Source organism: Crassostrea angulata, chromosome 8 (genome assembly GCF_025612915.1).
Source record: "Crassostrea angulata isolate pt1a10 chromosome 8, ASM2561291v2, whole genome shotgun sequence".
In the NCBI taxonomy this organism is placed as follows: Eukaryota; Metazoa; Mollusca; class Bivalvia; order Ostreida; family Ostreidae; genus Magallana; species Magallana angulata.
Genome location: NC_069118.1, coordinates 12,750,757 through 12,770,810, shown reverse-complemented (window position 1 = coordinate 12,770,810; position 20,054 = coordinate 12,750,757). Strand labels below are relative to the sequence as shown.

Here is a 20,054-nt window from a genome sequence, read left to right as displayed (position 1 = left end):
GCTACCCTGTGATTTATAATAAAATCAAACTCCTTTCGTCATCGAAAGCAAGATTTTTTGTCTTGCCTAGATGGCCCAGTGGTTACCGCGGTGGCCGCTCACTGCTAGGAGAATGGGTTCCAGAGGTCGTGAGTTCAAGCCCCGGCTGGGGCGGAGGTGGAGCTCCAAAAAGGTGAATTTCTCTGTGCTTTATATATATATAAAACTTAAATAAATGAAAACACAAAGATCGAGTAAAACATAAGCGCTTTCATTTTCTTCAGATGTTTTACAATACTAACATGGTAACGTTTGTTATGACGTCATAATAGTTTAACGGCGTCTTCAAGTCTCTGAATGACGTCATATTTCCCCGTATTTTTAGATATCACAATACTAATAATAACAGATTATATAACACGGTTAATACATGAATAAAACAGCTTAATGTAACCTCTGAGTATTCTAAATGTTTACGACAATGCCGTAAAATGCTTTGCGTTTAAGAAAAAAAAACAACTCGTTAACAAATGATTGTAACAATGATTGAAATAATAATGGCTAGTGATGAAAACAAATGTCGGAATGGGATTTTTTTAATGAGATGAGAGATGGAAACACAACAAAACATAAAAAATAAATATTTTAGCATTTTATTTTTTCACCTTGTCTGATTTAATTGCTAGCACATGAAAGGAAAAATATGAACTACCTGATAAATAAATGATAGCCTTGCCATCAATTGTAATTAGGTCTAACAATATAGGCTCGGTGTAACCTTAGAGAGACGAGTATGATTATATGATGCTACACTCCCATGGACTGACCTTTCTGTCGCAATCAATTACTTAATGCAGTCGGATGTTCCACTGACGACCATTCAGTTGCAATTTGGAATTTTTGTTCCCATTTGAAATGGTTTTTATTAGTTTCAAATACATTATGCATTACTTACTGTTAGATTGTTTATTTTGAGTATGTTTGTTAGAGAAGGGTCGACTCCTTGTTTTAATTTGACGACTCTTTATAGCTTTATTTGTTTCAAATCATACTATACTACTATGGTTGCTTTTTCGACATTAAAGGCAAACATGATATTCCACCTATTTAAAATAAAAAGCATACACATGCACTAATAAAAAGCACCAACAAAAGCCATGTTTTGGGGACCTATTTTAATACAATTGCAAATTATGAAATAAAACAACTTTCACACATACTAAAATACATATGGTATAATCATCAATGACACAAAGGAAGATAACTCTCATACCATACATGCGTATTTAACTAGAATACACAACTGCAGTTCTTAATTAAAAAATCAATCGTGCAAGTTCGCATTGAAGAAATTATTAAACAAATATAATAGGAGAAAGTAACAAAACAATGTAAATTCCAACAAGAGAAAAGCTGTAAATGTGACAGCAAACCGATTCTTCTTTTGTGTGAACAGTATTTATAATCCATATTTTTTTCAAACCTGAATTGATGAACACTACCTATCCAGAGAAATGGGGTACTCTATATGCAATATTTAGCCAAAAATTAAAATCCTAGCAATATACACACCTCTGCTATATGTCCATTTGATCTGCAAAAGAACAACTTCCTATTTTGAAAACTGTAGGGGGTGTTATCCGTACAATAGGGGTACACTATATTCAATATTTTGCCAAAAATCAAAAGCCTAGCGATATGCACACCTCTGATATATGTCCAATTGATCTGCAAACGAACAACTTCCTATCTTTAAAACTGTAGGAGGAGTTATCCGTACAATAGGGGTACTCTATATTCAATGTTTTGCGAGAAAATGACTGTGTTTATCAGCTGTTATTTCTTCATAAATTATCAGAAATCAAAATCCTACCTTTATGCATACCTCTGATATATGTTTAATTGATTTGCAAAAGAACATCGTCTCCTATCTTGAAAACTGTAGGAGGGTTTATCTGTACAATAAGGGTAACATTTTGGCAGCCGCCCGATCGTCAGCCCGCCATTTTCACCATTTTAATAACCTGTTTTTTTCTTTAGAAAATCCGGTTATAAAGGCTAAAAGAGAAGTTGTATTATGAAATCGTTCAGCAAATGTTTTAAAGTAATCGATTTTCTTTACTCCTTTGGTGATGACAGGTGTCAGTAATATCAATGTTTAAGAGATTCTAAATATATATAAATGTATTTTCTATTATTACCTTTGAACAGTGTAATATCATTTTGATTAAACGCCCTCTCTGCATTTGATGCGTTAAGCAAAGGAACCATGTTATATTGGTAGAAGAAAAAATCACAGATATCAACTAACGTTAATTAAAAGAATAACAACATAAAACACTTTTGATTAAAAAAATAATGGGAAAGAAATAATATATCTACAGCAAATTACCAAATGCTATTACAAATAATGCCTCCATACGTTGCTTTTAATATAAAAAACATAAGCCGTATGTAAAGTGTGGTTGGCGTTATCAAGAGCCGAATAGTTTCACAACGTCTTTAGCTCTAGAGAACGAAGGTGGAATGCTATTTTGATACTGGTATCTTCACCTTTAAAAGAAACCAACACTAATATGGCTTCAACTTTGAAACGTTTTAGGTAAATTATTCAAGGTAAACTTTTTAAGTTTACAAAAATTACTCTGTACATTTCTCTCCAGCAATAAGACCAACGTAACCAAAGTATCGTAACCAATGTAACGTAACCAATGTAACGTAACAAATGTATTTACACAAAGTCCAACAATTTTGATATTGGTTTAGCATAAAAGATAAATAGTATTTCTTAACTAAAGACTCCATAGAAATGGTTGAAGAAAAGTGCGACATATATGGATGTTCTGATAAAATTGTAGCTGGATCTGATGATACAAAACCAAAAAAAAACCTGTATACTGGGATTTGGAAGAAAAAATGATTTTTTAGACCTTTAGATAAAAAAAATGACGGACTTGAGCGAAATTTTTGCCTTGAGATAGAACAAATCATATGTGCCCTCACACCCAGTCCATTGATATTGACTATATATGAAGTTCATACTAAGAGATGCAACAACATGTTCTGTTTCAGATCATATCAAAGTCATTCCAAAGCTAACAATTCAAAGTATTTTAGACAGAGAAACTGAATCAACGGTGGTTATTCTAACACAACGTGGACTGCACATAAAACTTGAAATATGTTCCTTAAATTTTACGTGTTGTTCTTTGACTTTTTGTCAAGCAATGCCAGAATGTTTCATATCCGTGTTTCTTTCACAACATTTACAATAACATTAACGTTTTATTTCCGGCAATTTCTTGGAAACAACATTTACTTTTAACAATCACTCACTATGCATTTCTATGAGTTTTTTTATTCTCAATACTACCCAAGTACAAACGGTCTGCTGATTCCAAAAACCTATGTCCTGTATTAAATTACTGTCTTTCGGGAATGTGTCGCTCAGAATTTTGTTTGATTTATTTCGTCCATTTCTATCGGTCGGTGTTGCTTTTGTCCCTTGACGGCATCTTACTTATTTGATTGCTTTCTATGTCTATGTTTCTGCTAAATCACAAAAAAGCAATTTTAAGCGATTTTGATAGTTTTATTTACCTGGTTATCGCATAAGATAATGTTTCAAGAACTTTGCAAAAGTTTATTAGATACTGTTGTGCCCCCACAAACGCTGACGTCGCCATTTCTTAATCAATATCTCATATTAACAAATTAACGATTTTAGTTCAAATTACTTCACCGATTTATGGCACATGTTTTATATTTGTTTGTTTGCTTTTAATTGAATAACGTCACTTGAAGACGCAATTTTAGAAAAACTCTAGTACATGTTCACCGAGAAGATATTTATCGGTGTACTAGTATCAGGAAAGCAAAGAATGCCAAGGCGTTGAAAGGTGTGCTTGATTCATAATTTCATTTGTGATCCATTGTGATTAACTATAGTGCTGCAGCGATTTTGACTTCAAATAAAGGATCAATTTTAGCGTTTTGCGGTCAATAATATTTTGATATACATGTATTGAATAATCATTGAATATTAATTAGCTGTGATGTAGCAGTCCAAACACTTTACTGACTAACACGCAGACTGTCATTGTCGAATTTTTTAACTTAGTTTAATATTCGTTTTGATTGACTATTTGTCGGTGGGAATTATATATTATAAAATCATCAGAGTATAATAATTAAAAAACCAATTACTTCCATGGTACAACACATTCTACTGGATTTGTAAAATGGTATATATGTTTACAAAACAACTGTCCAATCTGAACAGAGTAGGAGTTGAAACCTTGCTCGATTAAGGAAGATCGTCCATATATTCTTGTTCACAATAAGTTTTTTCATCCTTTTATGTTTTTTTTTTTCAAATCACAAATGCTTTGAATCGTGATCATTTAAATCCCAGAGTCTTTATTTTACTTCATTGCTCTACTGGCAATTAAACACATTTTTGCATTCATCACATATTCCTTCCCCTAGCCTTTAAGTACATTAAAATCTATACTGATTTTCGTCACCGGCCATTTCTGTTATCAAGATAACTAATGTACTAGAAAATAGACATTCTAAGAATTTATTAAACCATAGTTCTAACATATATATTTAGCATTTGTAGAACAGTCCATAAAACAAATTGACTATTTAAGGCATCAAACATATCATACTTGGATATTTAGTAAAATTATATATCTTTCGGATGAGAACAGATCTCCAATCAACATCCATTTGTCATGCTGTGACTTGTGAATTAGATCGTTAAGTATTTATGTTGTGATTCACAACAATGACAACATGTAAGATTTTTTAATCTGTTATAACTCCCACGAAGCTACTCTTATTTCCCAAACGTGTTGAAATCAAACAATCTTAACACTAAAGTAGCGTATTATTGATGTTTCATAGTAGAACTTTGAACAGGAAATGACAGGATTCGTGATGTATATTGACGCTGGAAATACTTCTTTTAAAACTGGCCTAGACTTGCATCGTAGATATTATTTGATAGAGATTAGAAAGGTTCTTGTAGGATGTTAGGAATTATGTCTTTGCTGATTAAATATCGTTTTTATTTCTATGCCCCAGATTCCATACTCTGAAACAAATTGATGAATTTGAAAGGGTTTCAGACTCTGTCTAGTTTTTACCAAAATACTACATCACGCACTATTTGCAGGCAATTTAATTGTGAAAAGGGTATTCTCAGCGATGATTTCAAATAAAAAAGAGAGAATCATCGCCAAAATTAGTAGGTCAATATAGAATGTTACATTTATACTGTACGATAGCATGTGATGCTTTTATAAATATTCCCTTTAGATCTATTTCAGTGATCTTTCTATAGAAAGTGGTACGGGTAATATATCGGCTGTGGTATTTTAGGAAAGTTTTGCATTCCAAATGACCGCTACAATTTATTACAATCATTGAAAATTCACACATGGTTTGTTTTTGTAAAACTATATTAAGAAAAGATTGGAAGCATCTTATCATTAATAAGAGCATGCAAACTTTTTTAACAGACCGGATTGATTTTTTTAATTTACTTGAAATAGATCCAAACTTAACAATATACACTCGATTATTTTCATTCATTGTTACTCTATCGACAATATATGCGGCTCAGTAGGAAATTCCCTTGAATATCCCAATGTATCATATATGCCATTTAGTTGAAAGCATTGGTTAGCGTTGACAATGCACACAAATTAGCCGAACTAATTACACCAAGGAATCCGCTTCTGACTGGGTTAGCCACTGGTACGTATGGTGCAATCCAATGCTCTGGAGTGTGGAACAGCTGGAAAATGATCTGGGCCATTAAGTTTGACTTCACTTCACCCAACAATCCCTGTGGATACACCCACAGATTGCCTCCAATATGGAAAAGTATATAAGTCGGCGACTCCAAATGCTTGACTGATAATTTCTGTCAATTCGGTCCATTCATTCATGACATTTTACGTGACAAGGGAACATTCAACGAAAAAAGGTAAGAGAGGGAGAGTAAATTTAATATATATCATTCATTGTTGTAATGTGTGGGAGATTTCAAAAACCCTTCCTTTAGTTTCTTTGAAAAAAATTTATAACAGTTGTTGTGCTAATCTTATGAAATTTTTGAATTTTGAAAAAAAAAGTTTTTAAATCTAGATTGAAATAATGCATGATTAATCTTGGTTTTATTCACTTGCTTAAGGTAAACGTAACATATATAAGAGAATATATGCAAAGAAAACGTATTTGAAATTATGATTTCAATTGCCTTTCTGTAGTTGATTAAAGCAATATGAGCTGTATTTCTTAGAATTTTATTTTGCTGCAATAACCTGCTAGTATGCTAAGTCTGCATGTAACTTAAACTTTTATGATAAATAAGATTTGAAAAAATCATTTTTTTTTTGTCAGAAGAAAGATTTCTCTTCTAATGAATATATAGAAGTTCAATTTTTGTACAGGACGACAATAATTCAATTTTGCTTCAATTAAGGCTTCTTAAAAGCTTTTCCCACAAAAATAAGGCTAACAGAAATTAATAAACCATTATTTTTTTGTCATTTTTAGTAGAAAATAACATTTTTTAAAAATAAATTTCAGCGTGAAAATGGCAGCTCATATTGCTTTAAATGCATTCAACTTCATAAAAATAATGGATAATCTAGCTTAAATGTGAAATTTTTTTTGATTGCATCGACTCATTACTGTCAGTCAGAATTTCGATTTTCCTACGAATTGGAGTTATACTTGATTTGTATCATATTAGCGTAGTTGTGTGCAACTACGACTTAACAGTTTTCCAAAAATAAAACAAATCTTGTATTTAAAAATAATAATTTGTAATGAAATTCCTTTCATTGTCACCTTTTGATTTTTAATTTCATTGCTTAATTCTAAAAGGTTTGAATCAGTAGCCCAATGACTACAGTAATTGTACAAATATTAACTTGTTAATGACGGTTTACAACTTAAAACATTAATTATTTACGGTTTTTTAAAACATATAACAATTCGGATTGAATTTTGATGAGCATTGTAAACATAGCTCATATACATCCATATTAGCGGAAATTTGGTGAAATCCCAGAAAAAACAGAACGATCGGTCGAGACCATCTATTTCTGTCTTATTTTGTCGAATTATTGGAATGTCTATTCATACATCTGTTAATTATATCGAAGTATATAGTTTTTATGATTAGCTTAATGTTTCATGATTTAAAATCATGTTTTAGTATATCTCTTTATTAGTAACAATCGTAATCGTTTTCAGTTAATTGACTGTTCATTTCAAAATTTATATTCATGTACAGTGCCGACACATCATAACTGGTAATTGATGTTAAATAATTAAGTGATCAGTGATGGTTTAGCTTTTTGAGCTTTACTTGCAGATAGAATATTTTTTTAATTTACTTTTTCGTTAAACAAAGTTGTTATAAATCTGAGAGAGAGAGAGAGAGAGAGAGAGAGAGAGAGCGAGCAAAAAGATTTTCATTTGAAAGGGCAGTGTCACGATTTTGGTCAATTTCAATTTTTCTATTTTTATTATTTACAAGTTTCAGAATGCATTTCAAATGCTCAAATGAAAGGACTATGTGCGGTATGGTGAAATATCTGCCCCCGATTTCAACCAATTTTAAAATAGTATCGTATTAAAATCAAATCTTCATAAATCATTGTACAGAGGATGACTATTACTTTTATCTTGATTTTAGTCATATTTGCTCATTCGCTGTTTATCTATGACGTCACCTGAATGACATAATTCCCGCTTTGCAAACAAATGAAAATTTTCTCATTTTTGCTTTATATTTTGCATTCGGAAGTATAAAGCACAGGTCTGCTCAAGTACGATTTTAACATATTTTTTTCTTCATAAAGTTTTACACAATTATACTAAAATATGGTACTTGAGCAAGCCTTCGCTCGATGTTTTCCAGTCGAAAAACCATCGGAAAACACCCATATTTTGCTACTAATCATCAATTTATCCAAATAAGGCAATCTTCATGACGTCATTTCTACATTATGACCTCATGTGGTGATAAACTTTTACACCATTATTTTCAATATATTGTTAACTATTTTTCACCTTTTTTTAAAGCTCTTTTTAAAACTTTGATTTGGGGGGCAAAAAATGCACAGTACCACACATAGTCCTTTGAGAGTCAGTTGTAGAATTATAAGCAAGTTACAGAGCTCACAATTCTTTCTCATGTAAACAAGGCTCGTGCCCTGTTTTTTTTTTTAATAAAGGTTCAATATACCAGTTAAAACTCTTTTTAAAGCTAATTTTTTATCGTCTTATTTATTTTGGCATAAATGAACAGTTTCTAACGTTTAACACATTCATTTTAGTCTTAAACTGCAATTTATACTTCAACATTCAAAATGTAAACAAAAGCTTTGTTTACATAGCATTATAAGCGAGCTAGAGAGCTTACAATTCCATGCTATGATAGCAAGGAATTGTAAGCTCTCTAGCTCGCTTATAACTCAACGAAAGACAGTCAAATTTTGGTTGACTATTAAACATGCCCTACTGAAGCATTGTGAACATTCAAATCGGAAAAATAATTGTTGACCAAAATTGTAACCATGACCCTTTAAGAAAATCACAAGCTATGGACAACCTGTTGTTTTGTTTAAAAAGAACTCTTTATAAAGGCTTGTATACTAGTACTCTCAGTATATCTTATATCGGTTACATGCGTATATGCGGGCGTTTCATTTCTTAATTACATGTAACCATGCAAATAATTGAAAAAGAATATTACACACAAATAGATCTTTCATTTTTAAAACAAATATTATCCAAAAGGCACGTTATATCTATCAATAAAGAAATGTTATTAGATTGAAAACTATTTGTTTCCGAATTGTCGGTATTTCGAAATGTTACAGTTTCTTAAAATAAAGCATGATCACCAAGTGACGTTCACTTGTTTGCAATGTATTTATTCCCCCTACGCATATAAATTGCTATAGCAGTGATGTAAACTTTATGAAATTTCCTCGTGTTCGATGTTAATTTAAAGTACGTTGTCATTTGAAACTTCTGGAGCATTTTACGCCTTCTTTTAAATAAAAGAGCAAGTTAGTATTACTACTAACTTCATACAATATTTAAAAAATACAACAGGAAAACCAAAGCATATTTTAATTTGAGTTTGGGTTAATGCAGGACATGAGATTTGTTTACATATAACCAAACAAACTATATTAGCTGGATTCATCATTTTGATTCAACATTAATTCCTTCAATGATTTATTTGGTATTCACCGTTTGTAACTCTTTGGAATCGCAATACTTCCTCACCCCCATTTGTTTTCACACTGTCGCTAAAGTATTCTCTATAGATTGTATTTTCATTAAATGCGTGTTTACAAAGATGTGCAACTTAGGAATACCCAACATTAACCACATAGTTGACTTGATTTTTATCTTATACCCCGTGGTTAAGGAGTGAGCTGGCAGTTTACATGAAGAGATAAATTAATTGATAACAACACTGCAAATAGTTTTTGGGATTACGAAACATTTCTCTACGTAAAACAAACATATAACATCTGATGTATGGGTTGCTGCAATATTTCAAAAGTCGTCCAGTCACTAATCATTGTAATTGCTTACTACAATGAAATAAATAAAATTATCTTATTCTCTGATAGAAAAGGAGAACGGATGATAATATTCAAGAAACCAAAAATATTTATCTCTGATTTTCCCCGCAAGAAGGAACTGTAAAAAGCTGTGAGCAATTAATACTTCTTAATGAAACGTTTCTGTGACAGAATCAAAAGAGCTGAAATCCTAGCTTCATTATACTTTCCCTGATTTAATGACAGAGAGTACTTGTCTGATTGAACAGAAGTTCTTGATTTAATTAAACAGTTCTGTATTTTCGCATTCTGATCTAAAAGAGTTTTGAATGATCTATTTTTGTAATGAGTGACTTTTTCTTCTCTTTCATTGTAATGAGAGTCTTTGATGTGAAACGATTTATTTCTGATCTTAGTGTTGCAGCCACACCCTTGACATTTGAGGGTTTAGCAGTTTTGATATTACCTTTTGATATAATGAAATACCCAAACAAAAACGATGTCTTAAGTGCAATATGCTGTCGATGTTAATACTTTTCTATTTTTTTTAGGAATGGTCTGGGTTTTTCCAATTGCATCTGTTGTACTTCTATCAGTCTTTGGTAAGTCAAAACTGTATATTCGTTTAATACTTATATAATGTTTACAAGAAAAATATTTTTTTCTGATTATTGTGCAAACCATTTCAATAGCATATATACAAGCGGGTTGCAATTTGTGAGTGATCTGTTAAGAAAACCATGTTTTTCTTTATATTGTTATATCTACATTGACTAAATGGATATTTCTGTAAAAATCAGCAACAGGTTCCCCTATTAAGCAGAAAGATGCCTATCACAATATGAAGGAGAAAAGCCAAAATAATTTGGTGTTGACAATTCATCCCAAACACAGCAAGTCACTGAAAGAAAGTGAGAAATTAGCGATGATAAAACAGATCAACCCAACAAACCACGAATCTTCATTTGACAACATTGAAAAATCATGGACCAATGTATTGCTGAAGGATACCAAAAACAAGCGCACATTTGCAAACCTTCAAAACAACGAAAACCGATTGCATAGGGAACCATTACTTGCTTTGATACCAGTTCGAGACAGGAGAATGTGGAGACGAAGGAATTTTCAAATCTATAATACTGTTCCGGATTCAAGATATCACTTTGAATCGTATGCGGTTGATCCAATGTTTTATTTCTTTGGAATTGGAAAGTAAATAATGATTGTCGAAATAATTTTCCTAATCTGTGAGCATTTCAAGAAAAACACTGTGTACAACTTATGTTGAAAAGTAAAGAAAAAATAAAGAAAGTGATTATCATGAAATAGTTCAAGCTTTTGATATGGCCAAAGAAAACAGAGATGATTTTTTTTTTTATTAACTATGAATAGTAAGCTTTGAAGTTGAAAGTGGCAATGAAATCATAGCCAAAAAAACCAAACTTCTGGTTTTATTTTAGTCGCTTTACTTATTTTATCGAAATGTCAAAAACGTAAATGCATTTATTGTTGCATGAATAACACAAAGAAATACAATAACTTTTATCTTCATATAACATTGCGGTCATGTTGAGCGACCTGTAAAAAAGACAGAATACAGAAATAAAGAATTTTTCAAAGATACATTTTGTACTTTTGAAAGAAAGTATAGAATTACCTCATTTGTTTCCGTGTCCCGTCGCTACACCGTGATGTGCATTAATAGGACCCTGAGCTTCTAGTGTTAATCGCTGTTCAAGATACCACACAATAGTTTTTATTTAACATGATGGAGATTTATAAACAATGAGTATTTCTTTACGAGTCACGAACTTGACAAACATGGTTGCCTTACTTGCATGATATAGGTCTTCAGGGTATGCTCATCGCTAGTGCTTAGTGCTGTAAATATAACCAAAATGCAACATCAATCTAAACCCTAGAGTGTTCAACGCTACATTTCGTAATGATTATCATTAATCTTGGCTTCATAAACAAGATGATCTAAGTAAAAAGATCCAGTATAATTTGTAATCTGAAATTCATTTCTAGTAATTATTTGTATTAAATATTATGTACATACAAATCAATATGTCAAGTATTCTTGAGTATCCAATGGTGTCAATGAAACTCGTCAAATTCCCGGCATCAGCGTGTGAAACCAAATCTACTAGTAATAACTGCTGGTCCACAGATAATGTTGTTAGAAATGTCTGCAGATGGAGTTGTTTCAAAACATCAAGAATGCTGCGTTCCTAAAACCAAATTGCGAATTCGGTGAATACAATAATACTAATTTAAACTGACAACATCATTTATAAATTGTTTTACTGAACGAAACAAAATGCTAATGATATTACAGGAATAAAACTAGACTAAGTCATATAATAATAGAATTAAGGCAAAATTGATCGATCTGATTAACGCAGAATATTAAATTTCTCTTTTACGTTTTATAAACATGCTGCATTGTCGTCATATGTGTATAAATATCAATGAGGTATTAACTCAGAGAAAAAAGACCGATGTTATATATTCGGAACGATTGAATAAAAAATAACCTTTATTTCTAATTCAGGAATTTCTGACAGAAAAATAGAGAACAATGGAGGAATACTAACGAGCCGCAAATACATCTAGCTATTTCTGTGTTGATATATTTCAATAACCAAAACCCCGTGTAATATCGAGGGAGGAAAAGGAAATTATAGAAAATCTAATATATCAGACTCCCAAACCAGTTGGATTCAATTTTGCCCTGTCTGCATGTAATGATAGAAATATTAAGAAACAGTCTTCCAATGAATCATTAATCATTATAACAGCTGTTTTGTACAAAGGAGTAGTTTATAATTGTTCAGCGTTCGACTCACCACAAGTCCACCGATACAGACACCCACCAGAAGTGAAAGAACTAGAACCTTCATGATTGGGAAAGTTGGCTCTGTAAAAGGTCAAGGTTATACAACATTTCTTTCTGATATGCTTTCGATTTTTAATATACTTGTAATTTTTGTAATTCTTAAAAAGGTAGGATGGTCCCGGCCATTTTTAGGCTATATTCTCCTTAAGAAAAGTTTTGTACATACAAACAATAATACATTGAATTTTAAAATCTGAAATATAGCGCTATATCATTAATTTAATGATAGTTTATGGTTAAACAAATCATATCAAAATTGACTTTATATGTTAGGGTCCAAAATAATCCCCTAAAATGAACATTGTCAATTTACTGTAGTTTTTCGTTTTCTTTGTTTTTCCATTTTGATCCACATTTTAAAATATTATATCATAAAGTTAATTTTGTTTTCACATTTCATTTTTTTAGCATAAAATGGCATGGTTTCAAGCAGTTTTCAGTTCAGAAAAAAATTAGCGATTGCTTGAAAAAACAAATATATTCATCAAAGATTTTCTGTCCGAGACTAATAAGTGACAAAAAGATTTTTCTTGTTTAAACTCTCGCTCTGCATTTTCCATTTGAAAAAAAGAGAAGAAAATGTCTAATTTTGACTGAATTTGAATTACAAAACCTTTGTCAATTTGGACATCAAATACAGCCAGTGAATGCAAAAAATCAAATAAATAGGTTAATATATGTATTATATAAACTTTTCTAAAAGAAAAAAGTAAGAACTTAATGGATCTTTACAATACTTTTATAATACTTTTCAGATGGCAAATAATGGTTGCCTAATCTTACACATATAATCATATATAGTTCTTTTAAAGAAAATCTGATGGGTAATCAGTCGATCTACCAGCCTCCATAAATTCATAATTAAAATGACTAAGCAATAAATATTTCATTTCAAAGACAAATTCGTTTCATGCCTAAACATAAAAAGCCATATTTAGAGACAAAATGGTTTGGCGTTCAAATGAATGTCTATCGATGACCGTGTCACATATATTCATGTTCTGAATTAGTTATATCTACACTAGTTTTCATTCATTGTTGTAAAAATGAATTATTATATCAAGAAATGAACATGCCAATGCAACAACTTTTAGAATTAAAAAAACTTAATCAAACAGGCATTTCTTTCTTAGCGGAAAGGTATCTATTTCTTTGATGACGATAGATGTAATATTATAGGGAAATACATTGGTTTACAGGTATTGAGTGTGAATGCCACGGTAAGAAAAAGATCTATATGCAGTTCGATAATTTTAGTAACTGTTTGATGAAATAACAAGAGTGAAATCATTACTTTAGAAAACCGTAGAAAATCAAGTGCAATTACATGAAAATGAGTGAACATAAATCTAACTTGAATTCCAATGTAATGTTCCAACTCACTGTGGTTTCTTTATTATTATTTTGAGATTAATGTTTCAAAAGTCCTTCAATTTATCAAAAAACGATCCTCTCGATTCCTTATTTGACTAGATATTGCAATTCAACGGTCACTTACATTTGCAGTTCAACTAAACAACTAGAATTGTATTCAACGAAATTTGATGAAACCACGGTATTATGACGAGATTCAATCATTCAATCATTCAAATGGTTGTTGTTGTTTTTTTAATTTGAAATATTTTCTACTTTTGATTGTGTCTTGTCAGTGCATTGTATAATTTGTGGTTGAAACTACTGTAAACGTAGTACATTTGGCTGTGTATTCTTTTTAGCTCTTTTGGCAGAATGCTGCTACCGCTAAATCTAGTACATCGCTAAGTGAAATGCATATATGTGTAAGAATAGTCACATTCAGAAATACGCTAATTCAAATCCACGCCAACTTGTTCAAAAACCAATATCCGCCAAATATCGTACACGCCAAATCTAAAACGTTTACAGTATCTCTTGTGTATTTAATAACAAAGCTACTGGTTTATTTTAGAGAGCTCGATGGTCGTTGCCATTTTTCGACTTTTCCCCTGAAATAAAGAGCTCTATCTAAAGAAGGTTAAAGAAGATCTGATGGATAATTTATTGACCGTCTAGCCTCCTTAAATTTGTAAAAATCTTCCAAAACCCTATTCAATATATTCTAAATAAAATCGATTATTAAATTTCATTATTCTACATACTGGTTTTGCTATAAGAACCATTCTAACAAAATATAGACTTTGGTCAGTTGTGTCAAACAGCAATATGACGTAGGCCTGTCTATTTCATTGTTTGACACTAAGCCCATGGCTCTTTGAAATCAACAAGTTTTGTCTGGCTTCTAAGCTACGAATACGCTGTATATTTCACTCTAAGTCAGCGTCATTTACAACTTGTTTTGATGCAATTACATCCTACCGAAAGTCCAAGGTCTTGTTAAAATGGTTCTTAAGCCTTACTTTTGCAGGTGAACAGTTCTGTAAAACAAAAGGCTCTAAATGGACAAAGTACTTACTCTGTGTCAAGTGTCAAACAATTACTGATAGATAAACTTAGGCTAGAGAATCCTTACGTCTTATTCTGATAAGTGTGACCAGGTTACCTTTGTGAAATGAACCAGTCGATCTTAAGATTAGTATTCCTGACGTAATTTTCCCCTACGTCAATTTGTACAATTCCATACCGCTTAAATACTTCTTTCTAGGATAATACTAATGACGTCGGAAATAAAACGTTGAAATGAAAATATTATGGCAAATATTTCAAATACTTTGCATTTTTGTCGGTAGGAGGGGGTGTACTCAGACTAGTTTTTGATTTTTTAAAAATTTCATTGTGATATCTGTGAAAATTACGAAGTACATATAGTATATGGACTATTTGGGAATATTTCATGAAATAATACGGTTAACCTTTTTTATACTAATATGTAAGTAAATTAAATTAAATTAAAATTTGATAAAATCATTAAGTAAATAATCTCAAACCGGTTCATCTTTAATTTAGTCATCTAGTTTAATCAAATACTTCATTTGTCAATGTTTGAATGACGAACATTTAAGTTACCTCCAAATAACCGATTCATCATTGATTTAATATGTAATTATTTAAAATACTTAATTTGTCAAGTGTTTGAATTAGGAACATTAGCTTCAATTAACCAGTTCATCGTTGATTTAGAACTATTTTAACAAGACCTTGGACTTTTAGAAGGCTATAACAATCTATTTATTGCGTCAAAACAAGTAAAAAATGACGCTGGTTTCAAGTTAAATAAAGACAGATTGCGTAGTCTTTGTTCAAAAGTCAGAGAAATCGTGTTAATTTCAAAGAGCCATGGCTGATTGCCTTGCAGTGAAAAGGACAGGCCTACGTCACATTGCAGTTTGACACAACTACCTAAATTTCAACTTGTTGAAATAGTTCTAAGCATATAGTTCAAATTCTTCTTTTGTCGAGTGTTTGCTTAGACAGCAATTAAAAAATATTCAGTTTCAAGAATGTAGAAATGTTTATGATTCAATAGCATTTATGGATAATGCCTTGTGTGAATTATAATGTATTTAAAAAAAAAACAAATGTACAAACAAAATGTTTTTGTTAAAAAAAACTGCACAAAATTTTCGAATTTAAACAAGACAAAATGTAATTATTTTAGTAAAATGTACCGTACAGCACGGCTAAATAGCCTTTGTAGGCATTGTGAATGGATAGTTTTCAAAACTCACATAACGTCTTTGTTGTCAAATTCATGAGTTATAGTAGTGACTACACCTTGATATAATATTCGTGTCTTATCATTATTTGAATATTAAAGCACTTTTCTTATCTCGGGCAACGCCACTATTGCAACAGAATTTGGCCACACACAGGTACAGTCATTGTTAAGATTCTACTACAGTTACTCTTGTCATCATAAAACGAAGGTGCACTTATTGTGTACTCATAATAAAGATTCTTCATCTTATTCTATTTGTAAACAAAACTAAACCTTTAAATGTTAGTATAGTCAAACGTGAATTGGCTTTTGAACATTCGATACTGTGATAGTTTCATATATTTACACCTTTGATAAGGGGTGGAGTTCTAGACTCTCAATCATTCTTAAATTTGTACTTTACTTTTCAAGGAACAAAATGAAAACTGCCCTGTGTCTTTTGGTTTTATCAATATCTGCGGTGTTCTGTGAAATTGAAAAGCGAGACCTTTTGGAAATTCTTGGCATCATTCATAAAGATGCAGGTTTTCAGACTTTTCCCGTGGATATTCAACTCACTATAGTAGAATTGGTGGCAGCAGCAGAAAATGGTGTCCTCGTCCGATATGTCGATGAGAAAGGTTTCGCAAACGTCCTGAAAGCTTTAAGTGGTATGTGTCAAAATGCTCAAAAGTAGTACATGATACTCCAGAAAAATATTTCATTTACAATCAATCATGATTCAGTTAATGAATTTTCCAGATGAAATTCTAATTAATATGATGAATAATATATAGAACTAATCTAGGTACATTCTTAATCATTAAAGGCTCTCCTCCAAAGAAAACGTTCTTGTCATTGATCACCAATTATTTGAAATAAAAAAAGTTTTTCTCCAATTTTTCTTTCTTAAAAAACGAGACGTTTTACTTTAAAACAGTTGGAACATCCATGCAACAAAAAAGCCTTGAATCCTATTTACTTATGGTAAGAGAAAATTCATATCTATCTATCTATCTATCTATCTATCTATCTATCTATCTATCTATCTATCTATCTATCTATCTATCTATCTATCTATCTATCTATCTATCTATCTATCTATCCATCCATTCACCCACCCTCTTCATCCCATCCATCCATTCATCCATCATTCATCATTCATCCATCCACTTGTCACATTTTTTGCAATGATTCAATTTACCATATTGCCTTATCTATTTGAATCTTAATTATAATTAATTGGTGCTTTATATGTATCTTATCTTGACCAGCATATGAATATGGAATACAGTAAGACAACAACAACATCAACGACAACCACGACCACAACAACGACGACGACAACAACAACACCGAAACCACAAGTTGTAGGAGTTGGTAGTGTACGTGCATTTATCATATAGTTTAGGTCACCAATCATTAATTATTGACTTTTTTATACTTATTGTTAGGTCATATTTAATCACCTAATTGTCTAAGGATATTCCCGTTTTCCCGATTACGACAAGGAGCACACAACGAGAGGATGCTCACTCCTCAATGGCACCTGATCCAACCTCTAATACTAGTATTCTTTAGCGGTCCGTGTTTAATTGTTCTGTTCCTGTCTTGTATTTTTTTCCTTTGGACTTTCGATTTTGAACACTGTTCGTTATCACCATATGCCACGAATATTAAGGAGGCTGAATAGTTAGCAAGTTAGTTACCCATTATCGTATATGCCTTAAAATTGTAAGTATGGTTGTCGTAGACCTACACTATTCTACATTTTTATACACAGCTTTTCTTCTCAAGAAGATCAAAAAAGTATAAAATAATCACTCAGCTTTCTAGAGGAAAGGAAATTTTATGAAAAGTTGCAAAAGAAGTGGAGGAGTGAAAATTATTCGTTGCCGCTCTTTTTTTGGGGGGAGGGGGGGGCTGACCTGTGAAAAACACAACAAGATTGTTTAAATCTAAATTATGGTAAATCAAAAGGTCGAAATAAGTATTCTTTCTTTGGGGATTTACAACATTGGTTGTAGGAATAAACTGTGTCAAGAACAAAACAATCATTTCTTTTGGTAAAAATTATGGTTTGGTCAACGTTTAGATTGGAATATTAAAACATAAAACTATGTTCGTAACAATAAAATCAGTTCAATATATTGTTTCCCTGTTTTAGGCATAATTTTGTTATAGCTTAATACAGTAAAAGACAGTTATAGCGAACACACTTATATTGAACTGACGCTTGCAGCGAAGTGAATTTCATTTCCAATGACTTTATTACATTTTGTAAACTCGACAGTTATAACGAATTGCACTTATGATGAAACAAAATCGCCCGTCCCCGACACTTCGTTATAAGCGTGTTTTGTTGTATCGTGGAATTGTTCTTATTACCAATAAAATGATATTAATATATATTAGCATAATTCTTTGATTATGTTGATGCATGGGTAAGGGAAACTAACGGAAAATTTATTTACCACCAATATTAATATATCCACAGCACTATAAATGTAATTTAAAAAACCAAACAATAGATTATATACCAATCAAAGAATTAAATGTCCATTAAATAATTCCAGCTTTAACGTTTTCATTATAAGTATAATTGTAAATTATAGCACAACTTTACATTAGAGAATGAGCATTTTCATAAAATTCTCTCTTTTATTCATCCATATTGATTTTAATGGAAAAGCTATTTCATACTATGTACACTGAATATTCCATGCGTATTTGTTCTAAACAAGAAACAACATATTAAAAAGTTTACCGGGATATGAGTTTGATTTATCACGTGATCAAATTCTGTGAAGCCAGAAAAGAGCGGAAAATATTGGGAAATCATTAAAAATTTCACGCAGATTTGAAATATTTTGTTATTCTATAGGTTTATATAGGGATGAATGTGAATATTATATTTTGTGTCTGACAGGGACCCCTTGGCCGGCGTAACACTGATAATTACCTGCAACACTCTATATTGAGCAGCACAGCTTTCCAACAGCTATCAGAAGACAAAAAAGAAATCATCAAGCGAGTGTTAGAGTCTGTAAGCAACCACCACCTATCGCAGACCATCTTTCTCCAAGGCATCGACTTTATTCAAAAGCTAAGTAAGAAAATCGTCGTACAAATCCTGTTACATCAATACACAGTGATCTTTGTGAAATAAATCAAAGTAAACACGTGTGGTCATTGAGTCACGCATTGCATGTATATGACTGATCGATTATATTGTTTTAGGGCTGCCAGTTGATCTTGCTCATAAACTCACATTGCTCATAATGCACGTAAGTATCGAATCAATACTGAAGAAATATTTCTCGTGCACAAAGATATTAGAATAAAACTTAAAAATATAAATATCTATAATTTTCAAACTGTCAAACTGTACATAGTGAATTATTTTTTTTAGGATTTGATCTCATCTATACATATTCAAAAACATTTGGGGTAAACAAGAGTGCTGAACGTTTAACAATACAAAAGAAAAACCAAGATTCATTTTATCCATTTTTGTATCACAGGAAATGATGTTGGAGGGACATGGAGGAAGATTCTCAGGGACACACGACGATGAGTAACTACCTCATATTTATTTTGTAGTAGTACATAGTCATATATTATAACGAAATAGATTCTCATAATCGAGATTTAATATTTGTTCAGCATTCCAACTCCAAATAGTCTCATGACACATAACAATGCTTTAAGCAATTAAGGGTAAAGTTTGCGTTTTTTGTTTTGCTTTGTTTTGTTTTTGTTTTTGTTTGTTTTGTTTTGTGGTTTTTTGTTGTTTCATTTTTGTTTTCTTTTTGCTTTTTGAACTACTCTTATTATAGTTTTGTTTCATATTTTCAGATAAAACCTGAGCTTTTGGTATCATTAAAGTGCACGAAACATTCATACATTGGTTCGTTTAATACTTAATATTTGAATAAATGGAGGGACTTAT

The 20,054-nt window shown here is 31.4% G+C and overlaps 3 protein-coding genes across 8 annotated transcripts; 2 read left to right on the top strand and 1 right to left on the bottom strand.

Moving 5' to 3' along the window:
• The first annotated feature begins 5,859 nt into the window (after positions 1 to 5,859).
• Positions 5,860 to 10,944, top strand: LOC128161238 (uncharacterized). The gene is made up of 3 exons (XM_052824469.1): positions 5,860 to 5,977; positions 10,139 to 10,189; positions 10,388 to 10,944. Exons 1-3 carry the CDS (start codon positions 5,938 to 5,940, stop codon positions 10,801 to 10,803), a joined length of 507 nt encoding a protein of 168 aa, XP_052680429.1. The 5' UTR covers positions 5,860 to 5,937; the 3' UTR covers positions 10,804 to 10,944.
• Positions 9,131 to 14,992, bottom strand: LOC128161239 (uncharacterized). 3 transcript variants are annotated; one of them, XM_052824472.1, is made up of 6 exons: positions 14,921 to 14,992; positions 12,440 to 12,510; positions 11,650 to 11,821; positions 11,422 to 11,468; positions 11,245 to 11,317; positions 9,131 to 9,617 (listed from the first exon to the last, which is right to left on the bottom strand). In XM_052824472.1, exons 2-5 carry the CDS (start codon positions 12,491 to 12,493, stop codon positions 11,246 to 11,248), a joined length of 345 nt encoding a protein of 114 aa, XP_052680432.1. In that variant the 5' UTR covers positions 12,494 to 12,510; positions 14,921 to 14,992; the 3' UTR covers positions 9,131 to 9,617; position 11,245. The 3 variants fall into 3 exon arrangements, with proteins under 3 accessions (XP_052680432.1, XP_052680430.1, XP_052680431.1); XM_052824470.1 differs by lacking the exon at positions 9,131 to 9,617 and adding an exon at positions 11,076 to 11,165; XM_052824471.1 differs by lacking the exons at positions 9,131 to 9,617; positions 14,921 to 14,992 and adding exons at positions 11,076 to 11,165; positions 14,865 to 14,894.
• Positions 14,993 to 15,261: 269 nt separating this feature from the next.
• Positions 15,262 to 20,054, top strand: LOC128161237 (uncharacterized). 4 transcript variants are annotated; one of them, XM_052824465.1, is made up of 9 exons: positions 15,262 to 15,334; positions 16,223 to 16,277; positions 16,535 to 16,773; positions 17,043 to 17,089; positions 17,377 to 17,487; positions 19,032 to 19,212; positions 19,343 to 19,389; positions 19,627 to 19,679; positions 19,961 to 20,054. In XM_052824465.1, the coding sequence occupies exons 1-9, from the start codon at positions 15,277 to 15,279 to the stop codon at positions 19,962 to 19,964; spliced, it is 795 nt and encodes a 264-aa protein (XP_052680425.1). In that variant the 5' UTR covers positions 15,262 to 15,276; the 3' UTR covers positions 19,965 to 20,054. The 4 variants fall into 4 exon arrangements, with proteins under 4 accessions (XP_052680425.1, XP_052680426.1, XP_052680427.1 ...); XM_052824466.1 differs by lacking the exon at positions 19,961 to 20,054 and having other exon boundaries at positions 19,627 to 19,683; XM_052824467.1 differs by lacking the exons at positions 15,262 to 15,334; positions 16,223 to 16,277 and adding an exon at positions 16,315 to 16,404.